At 37.1% G+C, this 25,766-nt stretch overlaps 1 protein-coding gene across 1 annotated transcript in view; it reads left to right on the plus strand.

Moving 5' to 3' along the window:
- The first annotated feature begins 3,265 nt into the window (after positions 1 to 3,265).
- LOC139731016 (uncharacterized) overlaps positions 3,266 to 25,766 on the plus strand; it is a 34,550-nt gene continuing 12,049 nt past the window's right edge. The window contains exons 1-2 of the mRNA XM_071641892.1: positions 3,266 to 3,406; positions 24,702 to 25,183. Coding sequence (XP_071497993.1) covers positions 24,881 to 25,183 — 303 coding nt within the window. The 5' untranslated portion in view covers positions 3,266 to 3,406; positions 24,702 to 24,880. The remainder of the gene's footprint in view (positions 3,407 to 24,701; positions 25,184 to 25,766) is intronic.

Raw genomic sequence — 25,766 nt, forward strand, 5'->3', positions numbered from 1 at the left:
TTTTATACGTTCATTTTTGTAAGCACATAAAAGCAGTATAACTAACTGTGGAAAATGGCGTTCTGTGACTCAAAAATATATCTCAAAATCTCAATTATAAAATGTGTCTTTCTGAAATATCTCTTTGATTTGTCGAATGCGTCTTGTTGTTTCTGGCTCGGTGAGAACTTTAGGCCTACTTTTTTTTTCATTTGTATCGGTTCGTGGTTTTGTTTGTAGATCGATGTGCAATGTTTGTGCATCAGTCTCAGTATACCCACTCGTGCAAAATAATGATTCCCTTGTTTACAGTCAGGTTTTCACACGGTAGTTCGAGTTGCATGCACCGCTGCAGCAGTGCATGCAACTCGAACTACAGCGTGGCAAACAGCGCACTGTACAGTGCTGTATGCCACGAGCGGTTGAATGTCATTCACTTAAAAAGAAATGCCACTCATAAGGGAATCTTTCTTTTCTTCTCAGAGCTACATTGATTACATTAAAGAGAGGCATCGACGGAACAAAGATTAGATCTGAGCAGTACCGCATAAGAGTCTTACCCTTAAATGACCAAAAAATGGAACAAGCGCAAACAAGAATGATCATAGAATCAGGGGGAAAATGTATTCTTTATAGATTTGTGATTCGCCTGGCTTGATGTCTAAAATATAAAAATATGGTCATCAAATTACAAATGAAATTTTAACACTGTTTTGAGCAGTTTTTCTTCTTTTTATTCTCCCCTAAATTATAGTTACCTAAATTCTGAATCTTTAAAGTGTAATGATTTTTTCCGCCAGCTTCAGTGACTCTGATGGAATGAAAAGATATCGTTTACAATCTAAGTCATTTTACAGAAACAAATAAACAAATAATCAACAACTAAAAAAAACACTTGTTTTATGTTCCTTTCATAATTGATTCAAACACAGACTGGACCTTAATTCCCCTTTTAAAGTGCGTAAATAATTCACTGCTTCTTGCAATGTACTGATATACTGACAATTCCTGATGCCTTTTTTACCTTCTTTACTAATATCTACACAGGGGATCACTTTGTCTCAAGCCTTTCGCTTTCTTTGTGAACTCCCCGACATATTTCATACTGTATATATTTCTATTTTTATGATGATCAATGAAGTGAATTGAATCAGATTAGATTAATCAATTAATTGATAATCTTTTCTCATTCCGTTGTTTTCCTATACGAACATATTTTTTAGATTCTTATGAGTTTTTATCTGATTACCGGGTGCATTATTTGGCGGTAATTACAAATGAGTTTCTGTTCGTCTGAAGGAGGATTTTGTGCGACGATGTACACACGCGGCAAAGAGTTCAAAACACGTTTCCCATGTATTTGTTATCACTATAGAAATCGCTGCAAAGTTCATCTAATTTTCGTTTCACTTAAAGGCATGAATTACCATTTGCAAATGAACAAAAGTCTAGCATTAGTGCATTAAAATAGCTCTAAAATGTGAGTTAGGGACGATAACATCCACTGTAAAAGTAAAGAGAAAATGATTCCGATGTTAAGTATTGTTTAGTATACAAACTGTGAACAATAGCTACGATAAGAATGCTTCCAGACTAAACCGTCTACAGTTATGGTTTATTGAGAAAAATACTGATATCTCCTTACATTTTAGGCTTTATAGCGAAAATTTTATGCGGTAGGATATTTAGTGATACAACAGACCTACACATATGAATCAAATGTGATATCTCGAACATTTTTAAAATCACTGCTTCCAAAGGTAGAGTGTATCTTTAAGCCCTTTTCACATTGGGATCATTTCTCTCATCCTTTACCTTCACATTGCGAAGTCTTTTTTTTCTTCTTTTAGACTGTGTTGTGTTGAATATCATATTTTTTTCTTGGTATAAGTAGTGGCACGACATAGTGAACACGAACTTGACGAAGTTTCGGACCCGGAAGGGGCAGGGGATACATTGAAAAATGCCACGCACTTTGTATTCCTTGAGGTTGTAAAATAATTTAAGCCTGCTGGGAAAAGCAACGAAATGTCTAGAAGCTGGACTAAAAGAAAGAAAGACTTTGCTCAAACGTCATGGTTCTGTTGCTTTTATCAACTTGTATATCATTATCATTCTATATTATTTTGTGTGTTTTCTCAATTATTTGTTTTTTAACCGAATATATTGGTTTCGTCTCTTGCCCAAAATTAATGATATAAAGGTGGTTTAGCTCAGGTAGGTGAGGCACAGGTTCATGCTGATAGGCCAAAGTTTGCCATATTGCCTTAGCCGCACGATGCCATCTCTGCCTACTTATCTCCCTGACTCTACCACTGTCTTAATCAATGTCGTCATTGGCCCCACGAATGAGTTTTCTACATTATCTAATCAATGTAACCTACATCAATGTCAGAATGGGACGTGTTGATGCTTCACCAGGGAAAGCCGTAGACAAAACACACGCACACTTACACACACAGCGCAGAGATTGCATCGCTCACAAAAGACAGGCATATTAACCTGTTGCATTGCACTTTATGTTGTTGTTTTTTCCACGACACCGAGTTCATACTAATACGCATTATTTTTTTTCACAGCAATGAGCTAGGACAATCTTTTTAACTTAGGCCTATCATTTTGATAAAGTCAAGAGTTAAACATTATTGATCTTTGTCTGGGGTTCTTGTTTGCCTGGCCCCTGGTGAGCACCAGAGCACAATGGTGTGAATAGAGCCATGCCGGGGTTTTCTCCCTTTCAGTTCCCTGTGCGTCATGCTTATTTTTAGCTGCGTATAGTGTGCGGCGAGTTTACGAAGACGTGTCGGAATGGCTGTGCGTGCAAGCACACGTTTTATCGTGCGCTTTGTGTATCGCACCTGGATAGGCCTATACCGTACACAGTTGACCTCACACCAACCAGCCCACCTCCCTGCACCAACAAAACTCCTTCGAAGTGTGACGGACTCTTCCCTGATGTATGCAAATACTCAAAGGAGACACTAATGTACACATACTTTATTGTAACCCGACTGAGTCAAAAGAGAGGGAGAGGGAAGGGAGAAAGAGAAGGTGTGGGTAGGGGAATAACCTGGCATCATACATAAGCTGCTTGGTGGAGTGTCTGTGTGTATGCGTATCGAACCGAACTGAAGACTGCACTACGGCACCCGGCTCAGTGGAGCTGAATGCAATATCTCCGAGCCAGTGAGGCGACTTGACAAGGCTAGACCTAAGCGCCCTTTTCCTGTGGCGCTGCCAGAAGTTTCGAAGGCGCCGCAGCAGTCAGTGCCCCTGTGCCCTTGCCTGTAGCACCCAATGCACCTCGGAGTCGCCTTTCTGACCAAACCTTCAGGATACGCGGGGACAAAGTTATACGGCACAGGTTTCCGTTCTCCTCGAGTCATGTGATATGATATGGAGTAAGGGACGCCGAACAGGACTTCAGGTAATGTTCCCTATTGTCCTGAGATCATCCTCTCTCAATATCAAGTGGCAATTACTTCACCCTCGATAAGCTTAAAGGCTTCGTTGTATTAACTTCACCAACTTCATATCTTCTACCATTCCTGGCCACAGTTTGTAGCCCGTTAATCTTCGTATTAAGGTTGACCCCTCACTTGCAACGTTTGATGAAATACAAAATGAAATTGATAGAAAAAAAAAAACATAGGATGGTATTCCTTGTAAAAAACGAGTCTAAACACTGAAAATACTGTTGAACATGAATATCAACTGAGCAGTTTCAAACTTAAACATGCAGTATTTGGTATTTTTCCATTCGGAGATGCGTTAAAGGAAGATTTTTTATTTTCACTGTGATTAACATCAGAATTTCGAGCTAAAATGTGGTTCATTACGCTGTTTCTGTTTCTGAAAGGTCATATATACTTCGGTTGACATTGAGAATTGTGATGGTTTGAGCTAAAATCTTATGGTGAAACAATTGCTTCAACAAGTTATTGCAACATATGAAATGAAACGTGAACTTGCAACAAAATTGATCCCATGTATGTACAGGATAAAGTCTCACATAGCAGGTTGAACCAAGTTTCCCTTGAACCATTTCTTGTCATCAGTTTATTGAATCAAACTTTCCTTCGCATTATATTTTCTAATAGGTGATATATAAGGTCGAATTATTGTTCATGCTTCCAGCAACTTACAAAAAGAAAAGAAGTCACTTGCTCACATTAGAATACCGTGGGATCTTGTGATAGTAAGAAACAATTTCCATGAATGCTTGCTATGAGAGTGGATGTGTGTGTGTGTGTCTTTAAACGAGCATTTTATTTCACTTTTTAACAATTCCGCATTGACACCCACGAAATCCTGATATTACGTTTTCTTTGTGCATTAGCAATATCTTCAGAATGTATTACATACTATTTTAAAGTAAATGACATCACCAACTCTCGTGTTCGTGGGAAATAGGTCATGGACTTGTTATGATTAATGCGGTGGTGTGCGTGACAGTTTGTGATGGTTTGATTTTAGAAATAGTGCTGGACATATTGTCAGAATTTAAATTTGTCATTGTAACAAAGAAAATATCATACATACTATAGTCAAACATTGTTATCACTACCTGATACGTTATAGTCAAAATGAATGAAAACGAGTAATCATGCTTTTCTTCGGGTTGAGTGGTATACTGCGATATCAGAAGGCTCTATTCAACAATTTATTCCGTTATCAATGTAGTAATCAATGAATGCCTATTGTCAATCTAGGCGGTCATGGTGTGTGAATAATGAAATGCTCTGAATCAGGGCACTATTGTTGCGATATTATGAAAAAAAAAATCAATATGATTGTAGTAGCGGCACGCATAGATCACTGCTAAGCTGCGTATAACGTTATACGGAGGAACTAGATATAATCAGGTGGAACTTTTTATCCCACAAGAACTAAAAAAACATTGAATCAATAAAGTTTTGATTCAACGGGATGGCACTCATTGACATCCACACGTTTCGGGATTTTTTTTTACTGCAAAAAAGTAATGGATATGGCGATTGTATCAAGCCTTCAAGATAATAATAATATTCAAGATAATGTATTGACTATGGATCTCGCATGATTGTGGTACACCTAAAGAATGAAGGATACACATCGAGCCTGGGTTGACAAATATATAACAATACTGAGCGTTCACCTCCACAAGCTCATGATACTGCATGTAGCTCACCCTTTTATACATCATTCAAAAAATGATTCTGGAACATGGCTTATTCATCTGTTCGAAGTATGATAACCGCCAAGAATGACAGCACCGGGCGATGTAGCCTATTCTGAATCACGGAAGAGACCGGGGTAACTAGAAATAACGACAAGGATCAATACCCCATACACTCTATTTATACACTGGATCCTTCTGCAATGCACTAGACACAAAATGCATTATAGATTTGGAACTATGGTTGTAATGATCATGAGCTACACAAAGAAACACAAGACATTTAAAGACTTGTTTTATGAAGCAGAAAGAATGAAATCATAAACGTCTGGAAATATTTGTTAAAATTTATTCACTGTGCTTGGTTGCCTAGAGAAATACTGTCAGTATTTATTTGCAATATCGTAATGAATCGAACAAATGTTGATGATATGATGACAGTGTCGTGGCCGAGAAATACATTTCGATATTGATTCGGGAACCATAATATTGCTTTGCAAGGCGTTATCATGGTTATATTCAATATGTAGACTAAAAATCTGAAACCGATAAGTTGACATTCCTACAACTTGTATTTCATTCTTCTAAAGATATCTATGAAAAGAAAGCAATTCCGTTTTATTTCAAAGAATTCACTGAAATCATGTATATCTCTGTTTTTGTGTATTAGAGTGTATAATGTTGATACACCACGTTCTTGTTTCATTTACAAGGATCATATTTAAGTAGCCATGACTCATAGATGCATTAAGGAAGTACAGGTCCCTTTCGCGGTACAGGTGCAATTATTATGGGTATGTCAACACTGTAAGTCGCATATAGATTTATAGACATGTGGCTTTCATGTCTCTGCCTTGTGGTAGCCAAGCGATATGGTGTTAAATGGAACACTTGTACGATATTGTCTTTGGTTAATATCATTTTACCGTGAACATTTGCCTCGGTAAAAACTACCTGGCAGAAAGGCTGTTCGATGTCAGATGGATCAATTGTCTTAGTTTGCAACCCCGGCTCTCAAAAACGCATAGGTCCCATGAATATACCTTACAAAAACTTGTAAAATAAAACCACTAGCTAAAGATTACACATCACGTATGTAGAAAAATTACGATAAAGTATTACATACATATTACTAAATGAAGCTGATGGCAGATAAATAGTTCTTCTGGTGATGTTGCCTTCGATCAAATTCATCCAAAGTTTTACGGAAGTAACGAATTTCCCCACAGTTTTAAAGCAACATGGCAAGGGGACCTACTCATAAGTAGAAAATGATGCTACTGAACACAACGAAGTGACAGGGGAAAGCAACAAAAGGTCACTCGGAGGCTGATTTTCAGAACGACTGTTATGCCAAGTTACTCATGTTCATTCTAGGCGCACTGTACTAGGATGTGACGGTCATCAATGTGGGTTTGCATTTTATATGTAGGATGATCATACCGGACTTCGAGAAGGGAAGGAAAAAATAGACGGAAGATAGTTAGGAAGAAGTGGCATTTAAGAGGAAGAGGAAGAGGAAGAAGGAAAGAGGTTGTAAATTAAGATGAACACGTCCTCACATGATAAGAGTTTAGCTATTGATTCTCCAGGATATTTTTTCCTCCTTATGAGTTTAGAATTACCATAGTGGATACTTTGTTGCAGAAAGTTGACAGTTCACTATCTGTGCGTGAGCGAGGGAGAGCGGCCGCCGAACCGGACTATGGGCTGGCCGCTCAAAACATACGGACAATCTTAATATTACGTTCCTACTCGGGGTACCTACATGCTGCCTTGCGTGGATAGGAACGAACTGGGACGATATTGTGAATAAAATACTAACAAATGTTAGCAAAAAAATACATCTGTGGTGAAGCTACAGGATATAACAGTCAAGACACCTGATACTGACAATAGTATGATGTTACCTACCCATTTTTGTCTCATTAGTGTGACTGACCAGTGTTAGCACTGTTCACCTTAAAACCCTCAGCCGTCACTGTTAATAGTGCACGGACATTGATATGACCCATTGGCCAAGACTGATACGATTTGATTTGAATTAATTTCCACTTTGTGTTCACAAAAGAAATAACCGACTTATAAAGTAAATATCAATATACAGTAACATTTTGTTACTGTATATATATATATATATATAAATGTATATACGTTATTGAAACGTATATATTCTTACAACGTCATGGTATACATTTGCATCAAAATGGTGAAGTACATAATAGTCATAAGAGCAAAAGTGGGAAGCCTAAATCAAAAGCACAGCTTGTATTCAATTCAATTCAGTTCAATGCGGTTCAAATAAAATGTTATTATTCTTATCGCACAAAATTTGTGAAAGCAAAATGTACAATGTATCACAACAACAACAAAAAATACATACATTTTGAAACTAATTGTTCAAAATAATTGCGTTAATGGAAAAGAGGGACCCAAGCTGCTTATGCCCCCAATGATCATTAAAAAGGAGGGATCTTGTCCAAGGATGCACGCATCGGGCAAGAATCAGTCTCCATTTCGTTTAGCAATCAATTGTTAGTTAACGCCATTTTGAAAATTACCATAGTGCTCCGTGTGACTTTGCTAGGGAAAATGCAGCCTTGTTGTAGCAAAGTGAAACCTGTAAAGCTTTCTACACCAATACCAACTTCATAGAGACACAAAATATATGCACTGAGACAGACACACACTCACCATGCACACACACTACACAAATACTCCTTCAAACATAACATAAACGAAATGAGGTCTGAAATCTGATGCAGATAATGACAATTCAGCCAGTTTTCAAAGAAATCTTTATAGGAATAGAAACCTTTCATGTAAAACGCCGCTGTATGAAAACATGGAAGGAAAAAAAAATATGAACAAGAAAAGAACGTTTCTGCTTATGACCTAAAAGTGTCATTTTGCATGGACATTTATAACTCAATGAGGAGAGATGAGCGCAGAACAGGTTCGGGGCTCAGATTATTGTATTTGTCAGTGCAACAATATAAGCTCACGAAATGTCCGTGAGTCCTTGTGATGTGTAGGAAATGAAATCGGGCTGGAATTTCGAGTTTGCATAGTAGAAAATGGCACTCGTTCTTGCGATCCACATCATAATCATGTATTTGCTTTTCTCGCAGAGAGCAAACCAATTTGTTATTTTGTGAGGGTTGAAGCATTTCGCAAAATATTTTAGGAAGACGAATAAAGACTCAATATCCCAACCTACTAAAAACCGATACTTTTCATTATAGCATATAAGAACCCTATACCGTCATGACCGTAGAAAAGCCTCGACTTTCAATGCCGCCAGTGGCAAAATACTGAAGGAATCAAGTATATCATATCATGCAGTATAATCATCGTATCCTATAGGTTACTGCATTGTCGACTGCTTAAGCACAATTTAATTCGTCTACCACATTAGTCTACCACATGGTAATATTTTCGTTAAAATCTGCATACTTTATTTTCTTCTTCGTATATTGCTCTATAAATTGTGCTTCTCGATGCACAGTAATATTGGGGGGGGGGGGTCGACAGTTAGTTTTGTTAGTCGATCATGTAATGACGAGCTAGTCCACCACTACCTAAAGTAAGTTTGATTTTGTTTTGTTTTGTTTTGTTTTGTTTTGTTTTTATGAGGAGTTTTAATGGATGACATGCAGGTTCGTTACTGTCAAGGGGACTATTTTGCCATTTGAATATAGCAAGAGAGAATTGTCAGCTGCATACAGACAAATTACGAGAGTTAAATTGAACAACATGAGTTGATGATGTTTAGATTATTCTCGTCGTTGTTGTCGGCTTGATTGATCTGCAGATAATAATTGTCCATGCTTTATGTAGAAAGACCAGAAAATAATAATAAGAAAAGACTAATAATCGGTGGGAGACCTATCATTAGTGAGTACTGCAGACAACCCATCCCAAAACATAACAATTCACTTACTCTTTCCACGTAACATCGCAATTGGTTAAATTCCCTTTCATTTGATATTACATTATGATATAACCTGACCTGGCGGAACACCTCTAAACCACTGTAGGCAGTGGTTGTATGGGGACTCTCTAGGTTTTCCCCTTTCGGTTTCTTACAATACTCACAGGCTCTCATTGACTAGAGGACCGGAAACTCCTTTTGTTTCTTTTCTCATTTTTTCCGTAATATGGGTGGACCTATACTCTGAAAGGAATTGTGGAGGTTTTCTATTTCACTTTGTTGTCATTTTTTTCTTTACTTGTTAGCCAAGTCGCTGAGGTGAAATTCAAGAGAGAAGGAAAATATCTAATCCACCTGTAAAGCTAGGATGAAATTATGAATAAAGGTCCTTTATTTTGATGTGATATTTTAGTGCTGCAAGTGTAGGATTCTAATTTGGGTATTTGGTGTCGTGTGGCCTTGCGCCAAGCCTTGGTCTTGAAATGATATTCTCTCATCATCTGCGTGCATTTTGAAATGAAGGATTAAATGAATTGATGAATGTCTGATGAATTCATTACCTGTATATGTTGAATTAGTACTCGAAATCTAAATGAAAATCGTTATAGTTATTTATGGTCAAAAATTTTCCCTCTTATGCCTTCTTTTCTATAAGGTATAGCTAGTTTATTTTCAGCCCAAACTCACTGTTCCCTTCTTAGTGACATTTTGCAGGAAGAAAAACTTTTACTAGAATTTTACTGGCCGGCTTTGGATATGGTTGATGGCTATGTTGGACAGTTAAGGGATAGTAACACTTAGTGGATTGCAATATTGCTATCATCACACTCAACCCCACGGGGCAAGTCGCGTGCAGATCGTGCCAAACGTGTTATCTGTCATAGATGCTGTATGTTTGGATGTGGATTGCAATGTGTGTACGTGCTGGCCTAGCGTATATCACAATGAATGTTTCGGAATGTCTGGGACCAAAGATGTTATCGAAGGTATTTCACACGATTTAGATGGAGTTGTGCAATGTGTTTTAGTAGTCGGGGGATATGATATTTTTTCAAACTTGTAAATTAGTCAGTGTGTAATTACCGAACACTAAAAATTTGCTTATGGCAAATGAACGTTCCCAATCAAAAATTTCCTGAGAATACAAGAAAACTACCTTATATGGGGAAAATCGGTGGTAGATCATTTACTTCTCTGGACACATGGGGCGTCCCCTCCTATATCACATCACTCTCTTTTGTTAATAAACTTGTTCAATTTCAATGAATCAAGACTATGTTCTTTGTCCAGCTTAATCTGAATAAAATGCATTCTGATCAAAACCTTCACAGTCATTATCGTACGATGACGCAAAGTTCTTGTCTCCTCACTATTATGATCATTTCTCTTAGAGTGCTCGTTGAATAATACAATAGGTTATCGACACCGTTTACACAGCATTGATACCATTTTCTCTTAACTCGCGGTTGGAGTCTATAGTCAGAGTACAGAGGAGGATCGACATGCGCACGTTGTGGTGTATTGCGTTTGGACATCACAAACGTGTTGCACTAAGACTAGTTTCCACAGAACTGGGCATTCATATCAGAATAAATAGTGAGGACTTGAACGACATAGACACAAGTAGAATTACAGTCTGATCTTCGTCGGCAGCACCCGACCTGCCCACACGCCTTTGCCAAGCGATCTAGCTGTTGCCTAAAATTATGTGTATACTTATACAGTGTATATTATATAACAAGTTTTATTTAACCGCTTGATTGCTTGGCAGTATTACAAAATATTATCAATTCATTTCGATTCGAATGACGTGTTTGTGGTATATAGCCATAAACATGACGACCATCAATTGGTGAAAATCAGGGTAATTGTTCATGAACTTTACTCGAAAATAAACATTCTGTAGTCTGCCACATTGCAAACTTATCAGCTTATCAGAGATTGTGACGTCCTAAAAAAAAACCACAAAGGAAAAAAATGCATTCGCAACCCCCTGTATTATTCCATTGTTTTATATTCTTTCCACAAAGAACATGTTGGTACACGAGCCTGTATCACGAATATTGTAATGTGTCCATTAGATAGATACCTTCATGTTGCTATTTGTTAAATTCCCCGTGGAGAATGATAATCTCTTATAAAAGGTGAACATAAAATGAGTGTTTACATGAGACGACCCATGTGGCTGTCTGCAATATTCATTGTTTGACGTGCACGACACTATATTTTGTTCACATTTCCAAACTCATCAAGATAGATTACATATTAACAGAGACAATAATATGCAAAGTTAGAGGCCTCAACTTGTGATTTCATGTGGCGACTTGAGAAATGACGTTTACCTGCCAAAATAAATGTTCATTGATAATTCCTGACGTCGTATTAAACCTATTCAAAGCGATAAAACTTGTGTTTCTCAAGCAAGCCTTTTTTTTTCTTTTCTTTTCTTTTTTTTAAAGTGAGGGTATGTACCTCGCATAATCTTATTCTTAAGGGGGTATCTTACTGAGCGGCGAATGTTTGCGAGAGTAGCGAAATCTAGCGAATTTTATTTTTCGCCAGAGTTCATGAACAGTTGCAATCAAATTCGTAAACAATGGCGATCAAATTCGCAAACAGTTTTCACTGTGGTAAACAGTTTTTCTTGTCGCAAAGAAATTTTAAACATGTTCAAAATTTCTTTGCAATCATATTCTCAAACAGTTTTCCTCGTTGCAAAGAAACTGTAAATTGCAATTGTTTACGAATTTGATTGCAACTGATAACGAACTCTAAAATTCCCTAGCATTCGCTTCGCTCGCAAACATTCGCAGTTCAGTGAGATGAATCCTTTATATCACACGCAATGACTGTAAAGGGGATATATCACTGATCTGCGAATGTTTTCGAATGTTCGCGAATGTAGCGAATTTTCGGTTAGCGGGGTGTGTAAACAGTTGCAATCATATTCAGTTTCTTAATCATAAACAGTTTTCCTTGTCGCAAAGAAACTTTAAAATTGAATTTTTTTCCCATTTCTCCAGTTCAAAGTAATAAAAGAAAATCTTTACAACAAGAAAAACTGTTAGCAACAATGATAACTCTTTAAAAATTTCATCGCACCTGTTTACGAATTTGATTGCAACTGTTAGCCCTGACGAAACCTTAAATTCGCTACGTTCGCAAACATCCGCCGCTCAGTAAAAATGAAAGCATCACTTCAGTACAACTTCGAGCTGATGGCGATGATTGCTATCATAGCTGTCTTAGTGTCAACTAACTTGATGCTCTGTGAGTATTTCAGCATATCTGTTGTGGTCACTTTGTGGTAATAACACCATTTTTCCAACGTGAAACGTCTTGTTGTGAGAGAACTACACGGTATCATATAGAAGCGAATGAGTGTAGCCGTATGCCGGTGCCGTATTATAATTATGTTGCTGAAGACGTCAAATAGACAATGCAAGACCTTGGTAAATTTTAAAAGGAAGTATACACGTAGATGAAAGTGACTCTCGGAAGGACCTCATTCAATGCTTGACCTTGAGTATCGATGAGTCATCAAGGGTCATGGCATCACAGCTCGAGGCTCGTGATCACCATTTTCTGGTATTCCTAACAGCCAATGAGAAAGGAGCTTAATTAGTTAGATGAAGTTGAATTGCTCTGATTGGATGAGGGACGGTTTGCTAGGTTGACGATCACCTTTTTTTGTTCCGGTTTGCGCAGGTACGTGTATCGTACATCTTGTAAAGGTTCCCGGGCATTTAATCAAATGACAGATATGGAAATTAGTTGGCCGCAATCCAAACGAATGAAAGAGGGCATCAGTACAATACAAGTGCTCGCGTGTAGTCGCCTAGATCTGTCATCAAGCCATCAGGGGCTGTTCGTGTGTATCATACATCCCTTGTCAAACCTCCTTGACTTTTCTTTCAGTATGTTTCCGTAAACTATTGACCAATCACAAGTGAGGATTGTCAGCACGTGACTCGATGCAAGGCGCATGTCACCGTACACCGACTTCTAGCAGCACATAATGTAAACACCCTTGCCCTTCACGCTTTCACGCTTATGATGGACCTTACTCAAAATGGGGCGGGCTCATTAACACGCTTATCTGGATGAGGCCAACGTTGGCGATCGGGTGACATTGTTTTGGGTTCAAGCCATTCAGCGCTTTGCTCTCCTCAAGTACAGTTTCCTGCTTGCTCATATTATTTACTCCTCTTAAGCCGCAGACCCTGGACATGAAATTAATTTTTATGAACTCAGTTCCGAATAGGTTTCATCAATAGGTGTCTCCGGCTAATTGGACTCCCGGGCCAATCTCATTGCTGTTATCTTAAAGTAGCGTTATGTCGTCAACGCTATGCATTAGGTGGATTTTTGACATAAAGAAAGAAAAAGCATTTTATAACATAACTTTACTTGATTTTTTTTCAAGGCTTGAATCAATTTCACTATGAAAGTTGTATGAAATTTTGGACTTTTTGTTCATATTTTTTTCTATTCATTTTCATCGAAATGTTTTTTTTTTATATTAAGCTCTGCATAAATATTATGTGATAAAGAGAATGTAGACATATGTTATATGTGTATAGAATGTAGATTTATCTTCCAGTTTTGTCTTTCGAAAATCATTCTTTTTATGTCTTCATCAATACGCCGCATTGTTCTGACCGCAGGTGACTGGGATTATTTTTGATTTTTTCGAACGTTGATATTGCGGAAAATTTAATACCAGTTTTAGTTTCGATGTTGAATGTTTTTCGATCGTGTGCCAAGTCTTTCACTGCAGCATGTTTCCATCCTTAGTCATATCCTGTCAAATAATAATACTTGTGAATGATTACCCGATCAAGTTATGTTGTAGAATTACTTTTAGGAATATGGTCTCCAGAATCTGTTGATGTGCTCATGCACAGTATGTTCTCACAAAATATGAAAGTAGGGTATTTGAGGTCACATAAATCACGAGTAAACTTGACTTTTATAATGATAAAAATCTGCATATCAATGATTAATGATAACTATGAGTGAAAAACAATCGGAGAAAAGGTTAAAACAAGTTTTTATTTTCATAGTTAAACTATAGTAAAGCAAGGGTTCATAATTTACAAAAAAGAAGATACAATTTACCTGCAGCTTTTCAGGATCAATGGCCTGGGAAAAGTAAATCTTATGTTATTACATACTTTTAAGAAAAGAAAACAAACACAAAATATCACACTAACATGATGTACTTTGCCTTGAGAGTTTCTGGTTAAAACTATGGGCAGAGGTGACTCCAAAGGAACTATGAATGTAGTTCTTTTGGAGGCACCGAGGCCTATAAAGTTTTAACAAGAAAATCGAAATTAGGCAAAGTACATTTCTTTTATTTTTTTTAATCAATAAATGTAAATAAAAGAAGGGAAAATGCGAAGCGAGAAGTCTTGTGGTGGATGCGATGTTGTGAAGTTACCCAATACCGACTTTAAGAAGCAGCGCACGATGTCAGAACTGTTTTGTGATGTTACAATATTGTTTTGTTCGAAAATGTTACATTTCACAAAGTGGCAGTACGAAGCAATACCCAATGTCAGAATTGCTTTATAACGTCATAATTGCTTCGTTACATATTGATACATTTCACAGACTAACGGTACGAGCAGTGCGCAAAGTCAAAATTGCTTCGCGATGTCACAATTGTTTGTTTAAAAATGTAACATTTCACAGAGTGACGGCATAAAGCTGCATGCAATTTCAGAATTGCGTTGTGACATCATTTTGCAAACAGTATATTATGTCGTTACAGACGTGACGTCATTTTGCAAATAGTATTTCATGCAGTGCCAAACATGCAAACTTTCTGACATAGCAGAAAATTCCTATAAATCACGTGAAACTCTTTCAACCAATCACCAGAGGATAAATCTTTTATCCAAAATATACTTATCGTTCTGCCGGATTCTAAAATATATATAATATATATGATATATATCGTCAATCGGTTGCAATATATAAAATAGATATCCCCATTTCATTTCCTTGTCAAATGGGATACTTAATTAATTCTTTTTTTTTTGTACAAGCAGGAGTAAAAAAAGAAGTAGCAATTTCAGATGTGTAGGCGCAATAGAAGCAAATATAATATATTTATATATCCGTAGTATTAATAGAAGCTGCATTGGTGACAATAAGACATTCCATCGAAATATAGTAGCAATGACCAAATCGCAGTGGTACAAGGAGAAATATAATAGCAGAAGTAATCATTAATATAACTAGTGCATGTAAAAGGAGTAGTATACTTTACTTACTTTACTTTTAATTTCAATTTTCCGGTACGATGGTGTAGGGCAGGGTCTGTTCATAGATCAGGGTTGAGTTATCTTCTGCTCCTCTCCTTCCAATAGATACGTGTATTATTCTGCACTGCTCTCGTTACAATAAGGTTACATCTCAAAGTGAGATTAAACTAAAATTACAAAACATATACATGACAGGGAGGGTTGGGCGTACTTAATCGTTCATGGAAAAAAAAACGCAGCACCCTTTCGGTGCTCATCTAGCCTATATACTTACAACGGCGTTCGCTGAACATGCTGAGACCACTGCTTCTGGAAGAAAATTCCACATTTCAGTATCATCTCTCAGTTACAGGCGGAAAAGGGGAGACGTGATGGACGTGTACAAGTACTTGGACGGTCAATATCACACTAACTACATGTTGTGTCTTAACAGTGGTGGGGGAACTAATGGTCATATTCAATGAAGCTTGGAAAACAGTATGCTAGATTGGATGTGAGGAAGTGCCTTTTTACAAACAGAGTGGTTGCTAAGAATAGGTGGTATGTATAGACGTCTAGAGTAGGACAAAATGTCTATAAAATTCCTGGAATCATTTTAGTGGCCCTTCTTTGGACACCTAGCTTGAGTGGTGGCCATATACATCCTGACTATTCCAAAATAGGTCTTGCAATGCCTTTGAACATGTTGAACAAGAGCCTAGCATTGTATAGTACTCTAGTATTAGCACAGCAGTTGCGCCAAGAGTTGACTCCATGCTCTTGGCAATAGTAGATAAAGTAAAGAGTAGAAAGGGTGGTGGAAGTCGCTGAGAAGTAGCAGTGATGTAAGTTGTATATTGCTGGATGGTGGAGATCCAAAATTATAAAGCTAAAAAATATTACTAGCAATGATATCATAGAAATAGAGTTCGTGGGAGTGAGAGGGAGAAAAATGTGTGTAAGCGCGGTGAGGTAGTTTCTTTTCATTTGCCGTTAATGGGATCTACGCACTTCTGTATTTGTGATCACTTCTTTGTAGGAGGCAAGTCAATCAAAACAATCAATAGCATTCCACAGCTCTAAAAAAACGGAACATGAACAAAAATATATATCATGTGTCATGTGCTAAGCGATTGTCGAGTACGATCTGAATGGATAAACCCCAAACATGACCGTGTACGGTCGATGGGGAAGTCTTCACCAGATGTAAACTTTTATGACAGTCATGATAGTAATAGTTGGAACACATTACTAGTTGCATGTCAGCCTTATCTCATTTTCTGTAATTTCCTTTCATATCGTTTTTGCAAAAAAAAAAAGAAAGAAAAGAAAAGAAAAACTTTGTCATATCACACCAACTAATATTTACGGACACGCACTGATATACTAAACATTTAATGACGTTTACTGCTACAAAATAGTGTAATATTAACAACAGAGGCCTGTTGGTTTTTCCAGCTTAAATCGTACATAGATTTACGGGCACCTTCTGCTTTATATTATTCAGTTCCTTAATTTACATGATGCTAACATAGTGTACTCACAATGGGCAGTTTGAGGGTTGTTCCTATATGCACAAAGCTCAGAAAACTTGTTGTGCATGTACGTGATACAATTTTGATCTACTGTACCTTTCGAATATGTATATCGTTCAGTGGAATCATGGATATATTTCCAAGGAGAGAGATCGGTCTCTAAAACGTTCATGTCGTGCTGCCTGTATTTCGAGCATAATATCTGTTTTCTTTCATCAGTTAGAAACATACTCTGGTGCCATGTCGTGAGAGCATAATGACCGTTGATACAATACTCTACACTGCAAGATGTCCAGTCATTCAGGAAAAATAAAAGCAAGTAACAACAATAACAACAATGAATATGCAAATGGCGTTGTAACTGGCAATCTGTATAGGGGTGTCCATTCATGTATATGACTTTGATACACCTGCCAGAGTTCGACAAATTAACAGGTGTTTGGTACGAAACTCTGACATCACGTTGTGTTGTACTTCTATGGTCCCTCTCTTTGTTTGCCACTATAAAATCCTTCTTTTATGTCCAGTTTCTTAAAAAAAAAGAAACAGCAACCTCTTTGATAGCATTTATTACAAACTCTATAATATGAATGAAAATAGAAACTAGACTGTAGTAGTATCGTCAATGTGCAGATATAAAACAAACGATGCTGTTTTCCAAAAGTCACCCACAAGGGCCTTTGATGGAAGCTATACTGAACATCTCAATGAAGGTTAGTTCTTCCACAATGCACAAAGGTTATTCCCTTGAACAGTATGTAGGAATGAATTGGTGTGCGGGGGATGTTTAATTAATATCTACATACAGTTACCTCTAACTTCTGAGGTATTTTGTCATCTTATCTATCCTTTATTTCAACAGATTCTCAGATGAGCAAATGTTCGTGAATTTGGTCTTGAATAAATGCTAGTACCACTTTACGATTCAAGTCCACTTGAAAATAATGATCATTACATGTAAACGACCATGATTTAGATTCAATATCGATTTCAATATCTAGATCATTGTGGGAGGGCAATGAAAGCCCGTTTGCTTGACTGAAAAAAAAATGGCTCGAAATAATTACATGTCTACATCGTGAATGTATATAACAAGCTGAAAAATATAGAACTTCAAATTGTACATAAACAGTACATTGAAGGACAGGGAGAGAGAGAGAGAGAAAGGAGCAACTTAAGCTTTTTCATTTTGATATCATGCAGAAGAAATAATAGAAATAACTTATCAAAAAATCAACAGTAGTGGTAGGGGCTTAAAGGGGCGAGCAGCTAATTACTGCTGCATTATAACAAAACAACAAAAACAGCTGATTTTCGTAATATTTCTATAACAACCATAGGACGTATTTTATATTACCACTTTATCTAATGTGCATGTATGGCAATATAATCGTGGCGGATAACACTGTTTCATTAAAGCTTATATGAAATTTGAGTTAGATGTCTATTTCCTTTCTATGTCATAAAAAACTTAATTGGTATTGAAACGCTCCATCCTGCCGGAAAAATGTATGGTTTAAGAAACAAAGCTAATATATATAACTTTTCCAAATCCTTCTTTCTCATGAAGGAAATGTGTAGCTTTCAAATTGTCATAATTTTCTTGATGTAAACATGAATTAAATGGTTGGGAAAAAGAAATGACGCTGTGTATGTAATGAAAGATGCAGTTATCATTATATCTTTATTTCTCATCTATTTTCTTATCTATAATTTTACATTAAAAATATCATAACTTTGGCTATGTCTATACCTGGTTTGCCTGGGAAAGAACTTCGTTTGTTTACTGAGGAAGTGCTCTCCCCCGGGCTCTCCCGTCCAGCTGTCTCGACAATCGAACGAAACGGATCTGTATCACGAATTAGGCAATTCCATTGTGACGTAAATAAAAAAAGATAAAACTTTCGCTGTTACAAAGCAGTACTCTTCGCTGAAGGTACCGTTACTGTGACCTCATGTAAACGAGTTCGCTCTCAATTCAGTTGTGGAGTAACGTACTCACCGTTACTCTGTCATACATAATCACTGCAAAGTTATGTTGACTGTCATAAAACAATTTAAACGTCCTTTTCAATGGTGAAAAGAGTAAAATATCTTGCGATATGGAATTCTGGCTGTCACGTATGTGACTGTAGAATTAGAAATATGAAACACAATATGAGCGAAAATATAAGCTTATGTAAATTAATGTAATGTTAGTGAAGAAGTGATCGACGATTCATAACCGTGCCCTTTCGTTCACCCCTATCTAATGTAGGCAGGTCGGAGGACCCAAATCGAAAGTTCACCATAGCCCTACATATCGTCCTACAATCTACAGGGTCGGCTAGGCATCACACAAGCTGATTATTTGCTGTTTTGAATGGAATTTTTCATTTTTTTCTCTTTCTTTTTTTTCGGGGGGGGGGGGGGGGGTTGTCCTTGAAAGTATGGCACGTTTTCCTGTTGAGACCCGAAAGTCAAGCCCTTCTTTCCGTCATGTTACATTATTTTGAGAACACCATAGAATTAATTTAAATGAGTAGTTTGTAGCGGAGTTGGGAGACTAAACAAGTGGCATTCAAGTGTCTTGGACTATTTGTCCGTTGTTTCAAAACATGGTTTATTTTTTACTTCCTAAACACTGATTTCCGCAGAACGAGACAAAGAAGGTATCGGATCGTTATTTTATCTAGAGAGAAAATTGAAGCTACTCTCCATATTGGTAGTGTTGTCAATAATTATAATGTTAAAGAAATGGAAAAAAATGATATAACTTTGCACCCAGCATACAAACGAACAGATCAAACCGTGTAAGCTTTAAATTAGAAGGATACATTACGAGCAAACGCATTGCAAGTTTGCGTACAAGTTTGAATGGTATAAGATGTGAACAGAAGAATTGATCCCACGAACAAATTGAAAGACAATTGTAATATTTGTATCCTTTTGGCTGATTGAATATGGCTGCATCTTAGATAAAGCCGGAAGAGGTAAAGATTGTAACAGAACTTTTCTGACACTCAGATCCCTTATTGAATAACACTTAATGGGGATTCGTAAATATGAAATCAAAATGGCTTATTCATGCCCTTCATTAATTACGCACGAAAAGATTTGCCACATGTTCGAATACTTTCTATAGGACGTTGATCTTGAAATTGATTCCTTTCGCTGTTTTTTAATTCGGCACATCTAAGAATTGCCCAGGTTACTTCAGTGTTAAATGTTTATGATTGTATGTATATCCTTTCCTCTCGTTTTTTTTGTTTTTTTGGTTTTTTTTTTAGTAAAAACTGTTTCATATTTGATATAGATTTATAGAGCATCACATGACTCACTAAATTACTTCGCGTGCATCGGCCTTGGTCTTGTGAGGAACATTCGAGGATCGATCTTATCATATTGTTTTTGGTTTTGGTTTTGGGGGTTGTTTTCTGCCTCACCGTGTTCACAGTAGTCCAAAGTGTTGGATACATGGATGATGTAATTGCACAGACACTATACTTATAACGAAGGTTATGATTCTAAAAACAGATGTATGTGTGTATGCATACACAGATGCAAAACCAGTTTGTTTGTTTGTTTCAGTCTGTAACTAAACACATATCCAATTAGGATCCATTAGGGAAATTGGACAGCTTGTTCAAAATTATGAATTGGGAAAAATTTTAGTTAATTCATAGTTAGAGGACAAGTTCACCATTCACCTTTATAGACATGTGGGTTGATTGAATGCAGCAATATGAGTAAACACATCAGTGAGAGTTTGAGCAAAATCGGACAATCCGTTAAAAAGTTATGAATTTTTGAAGTTTCTGCTTTATCACGGCTGGATGAAAAGACTACTATAACTTGTGATGTCACATGAGGACAACGATATAAAGAAAGAATAAAGAAAATTCAACATATTTCCATTTTTCTCGCATAACAAAAGAACACTCGACTTCTCTCTTTCAGAAGGCAGGGGGGAATAATATTACCCTTAACATACGTCAGTAGCAAGTCGAAGAAATGTGCACTTATTCAAAAAGTAAAGTTTTGTGAAATTCTCGTTTTATTTTCCTTATATAGTTGTAACGCATGTGACATCATACACTGTAGTAGTCTTCTCTTCCAGCAGTGACTGCGCGGATACTTAAAATATTCGTGACTTTTGAACGGATTGTCCAATTTTCCTCAAACTTTCACTGATGTGTTCTACTAATATTGCAGCATTCTCTCAATCCTTATGTATATGAAGGTGGACTTGTCCTTTAAGAGCATATTAACAGAACATCGAAAAATATATTTTGACCTACCTCTTCCACATGGCATGAAGAATAGTGCTGAATATAACTTAGTAGCAGGTCGTAGGACTTAAGTTTACTTTTTATTCTTTAAGAAATAGTAAGATTTGCGAAAGTCCTTTTATATTTTGTATATACATATAGTTCTGGTATCGTTATAAAAATGGATTGTTGGAGAATCCACATCTGGAGAGGGGGGAACATGGAATTAGCCAAGACTTGTATCAAATTATTACTTTTGAACGGATTATAATGTGATTTTCCTTAAATTGATACACAGTCGGGTCTATTGCATTCTCGCTCAGTCATAAATACAGCTACTTCCAATAGAGACTAGTAAAAATCCTCCACAAATCAATTATTGAATTGATATTGATATTTGATATGAAATAGAATATAACATAAGTCTTTTGCACCAGAAGTCAATATGATAAACAGATTTTTAATTCTTGTATCTTTCAATAATCACAGTTTATACCGCGGCACACTTGCTTCATGGTTGCTATTATAAACTGTTGCAGATTGCGATTAATAAAAAGAAAAATCTTCATTTGACAGTTCTGTGAAAACGCACACACACACACACACACACACACACACATACACACAAGACAATTTTTGAAGCATCCCAAAGAACATACGTGTATCCTTGACTTCGCATTCCGAATTTACAATGATTAACTTTGCTGTCGTAACTTTATTAGTCTATAATACTCTGATGTAGAATCGGTCGAGAAATTCTGCAAAATACTTAATATGGAACATTAAAGGGATTTACCAATACTCATTAAAGTCTTTTCGCCACACAAAGTGTGTTTTCCCCTGCCGGTCCACCTGTCTCCACAGTTTCACAATTCATATGATAGCGACTAAACAAAATGATGGAAACCAAGACTTTAAACTAAACCTGATATCAATCTCTGATTATGGCCAGATACTGGTGTTATTGACTGTATTTAAACATTAAAGGAGTAAGAAAAGAGGAGAAGAAGCCAACCAATCCGCTGCGAGGGAAAGAGCGACAAACACAATTATCTTCTTCAGCTGCACACAGTTTTGTTACGTCAGAATATCGCCCTATCTACAATCCCCTTCTTTCAACTGATTCTATTGCTCGTCAAAACTGATACAATTATTTTCGAAGGATAACAGACATAATAGTATATTGTTCAAATGGGGGACATATAAGATTGATAGATGATATCTATTTTAATGTTTCTATTCATAATGATTCAATGAGTCGTATGCCACTGTATGTCTTATTAACTCATCTGTAAACAAATGCTACCATGCTTTCAAATCTTGGTTTATTTTAACAATACCCTCTTTGCTGAAAATGAATATAATACTGCTGCATCCGGTCATTAATAAATTTGTTGACTTTCGAAGATTATTTTTAATCATACTTATTCTTTCAACGCCTCACCTTTAAAAGTACGATATACATCGGTAGCATGTAATATGAATCTGAGATTGTCTGAACTGTCGACGTTGTCTAGGAAGGCGATACAATAAACACTCAATAATGACTTCATGAAACTGTTACAAACGCTTATGAATTCACTGCTTCCTCCGGTTAACTCAATCTTTGGGGGGAAAAAAAACGTTCGTAATGGTCCCTTTCCCCAGCAAGAGAACATTCTAGGATGCTGAAATGATTGCACGGTATGCTTAAAAATGGCTCAGTTTAGAGTGTGATGTATCCAGAACTCAACTGCTCAAAGGGTCTTGTCTGAATTAATCACAACGCAAGATTTAGCTCATTTCGAATAAATAATCATAAAAAGACCCTGCTGATAAGTCCATTTCAAAGCTAGGTTTATCTTCCGCAGTTTCTTAGACAATATAAAGATGTATACTCACTTATTGTGCATAATTTCCTAGGTACAAGTTGAATCTTGTATGTATGTACATAATCATTGTGCTGACCGTCTTCTAACGCCCTTTAATGCTCATCGATGCTGAATCTGGTTTTGTTTGGCTGATGCTTGCAATACAAAGAGAAAGTACATCAAATCTTTTATCACCATAGCTTTGTGATATATTCGAAATACCCATGCTCCTTCCCGCAAAATTATACTCGTATCGTGACAGCAATAATTGCTGCGTGTTGCGTGCCGGGACACCTCCAAGCCTTTCCCGGATTTCACTGCATCCGTTCGGAGTGGGGGTGGTAAACGAGTGGGGTATCAGTTTTCGTATGTAGGCAATGTCACTGAGTTTCCTAGACTATGTAAACTTTGGTTGTTTACACAGATGCAGTTGTTTGTGAAAACAACCCGGGTTTTAAAGCCACAATAATGCTCATATCCAAGAGAAAGTATGTGACATTAATCCAGAAAGATTTCTACAACTAGTCGATCAATGGTATTCTTCTTTTTTTTTTGTAGAGTTTTACACGTAAAATCCCTCTGTGATATTTGGAGAATTTGATTTGAAAAGTTTATACAGAAGAAAGGTTTAAATTCAATCAAAAGCTTAATGGGATCGTACACTTTTGGTTGAGACATAATTTCAGGTTTCTAACATTTTTTTTTTGGTGAGATAATGAGAAACCTCTTATGAAATATGAAAGAGCGTGTAATTCTATGAGGAATTCAACGTTTATTTGATGAAAATTGGTTTTGAAATGACTGAGATCTCCTAAAAAGAGCGAATCTAATAAAGTGTGGGACCCACACTTTATCATGATCGCTTTGTTTTACTTTGCTTTTGGATGTTTCAGTCATTCAAAACCCGATTTTCATCAAATAAACTTTGAATTCCTCTTAAAATGGTATGTTCTGTACTATATCATAAGTGTTTTCTTGGTATCTCGCAAAAAGTTAAAAGCCCAATTCTCATCTCCACCAATACTGTATCATCCCTTTAAACTTATGGTGTAAATTCACAACTGATGCATGGTTTTGTAGTGTTTAGCATAATGCTGTTTTTCACATGGTTTTTTTTTTTCATGTACATTCGTTACACTATTAAGATGGCAAAGGGGGGGGGGAGAATACGCCAACTTTAGGTGGCTTCCAAAGACCTTACCATTGCTTAATTCATTACAGGGATAGTTCGCATGCATCCCTCAATTAGTCTATCTTTAACTCTTTATCTATCTATCTTTCTATCTATCTACCTATCTTTCCATCCATCTGTGTCAGCGCATGGCATATTAAGCGTTGTGTTCTGTTCGTGTGTGTGTGTGTGTGTGTGTGTGTGTGTGTGTGTGTGTGTGTGTGTGTTGTGATTCATGTTTTGCAGAGTAACTTCAAGAGTTCCCCCAAGATCAAAGAGATCCGTTGTTTCTCACTTTTCATTTCGTCATCTCACTCGTCTGCTTCTCTGTATTCCAATGATACCACACAGCAATTGAAGGCAGCTGTTCTTTATGAGGGACTTACAATGACGTAGTCATCTTCTTTTCTTATACTTATACTTATACTGTAGCAATTGAAAATTTCACCAGCTGCTCCCTCCCTTTATCTTGTTACCAAAAGCACGCAAGAGTCGACTATCAAACATGGACGTCGTGACTCGAAACTTTGATCTCCAAACTGACTTTACACTACTTGTCTGTCTCCACAGGATTCAGTTGCGCTGTAGCAGCACAACAAAGCAAGTTTTTACAGCATCGGTACGTACGCCAAAGTTTGGAACAACAGAAACCGCAACATCTGCAGCATTACCACTCTCATCAGTCCCAACCTCCCCACACTCCCGGCGAAGACAACCAGAACACTTTCCCTCCGCCCGCCTATCCGTCAATGCCAGCAAAGCCGGCTCTGTACGAAAGGCGACCTAGCTTCAAGGCATCCCATCAGCACCTCCAACCACTCTTGCTAGCCGCCGCACCCGGCGGCACTGGTCAGATCAGTTCTTCGTTGAACCAGCAACGGCTGCTCCACCACTGCAGTGCGCAAGTTATGGCAGAGATGAGGGACCATCATGTGATGGATTTATCGCCGTCTCCGGCCGCCGTGACACTCTCGGCAAACTCCTCAGCCTTCCCCGATGACAACGGGAGCGATTTGAAAAATTACGCCGTGCTCACCCCATCTGCACACCCAGTAAGCCTCACTGTCCTGTCGTAATTATTTGGTACTAGGCAAACAAACAAACAAACAAACAAACATATGAACGAAAAAAACCACATACACATTAAATGATATAATGTAACCAATAATATGTTATTGATATATGCCGAGGAATGGTATCACTATTATGAGCCAATGTCTTGTTCTTTCAGGGGATGACTATAATTGAGTTTAAACATTACATTCAATCGACACGTAAGCAGTTTGTAAACAGACGTATAGGCAAATTCGCAGCTTTAGCTGGAGAAAGTAAGCAGAGAAGGATTATAAAGAGAACATTGCTCACATGATATACTTCAAAAGGCAAAAGTGAAATTCTGGAACACCATCAGAACATTAAACACAATTTTGAAAGATACGCAGTTTTGCTTTTGTCTGTCTTTTTGCGAGCGCATAAAAGTGTTGAAATCGTAACATGAAAGTCATTTTCTTCTGTCATTCTTGCCCAATGTGGTCAACTACAATGAGAAATACTATTGGAAATATACCAACCTCTCTGCACTGAAAATAAACTGAATTCGCCTGAAGTGGCACGTAGTGGACATAATTTTATTGC

The sequence above is a fragment of the Diadema antillarum genome, unplaced genomic scaffold (genome assembly GCF_040938485.1).
Source record: "Diadema antillarum isolate AM-2024a unplaced genomic scaffold, OU_Dant_1.0 seq00000348_RagTag, whole genome shotgun sequence".
Classification (NCBI taxonomy): domain Eukaryota; kingdom Metazoa; phylum Echinodermata; class Echinoidea; order Diadematoida; family Diadematidae; genus Diadema; species Diadema antillarum.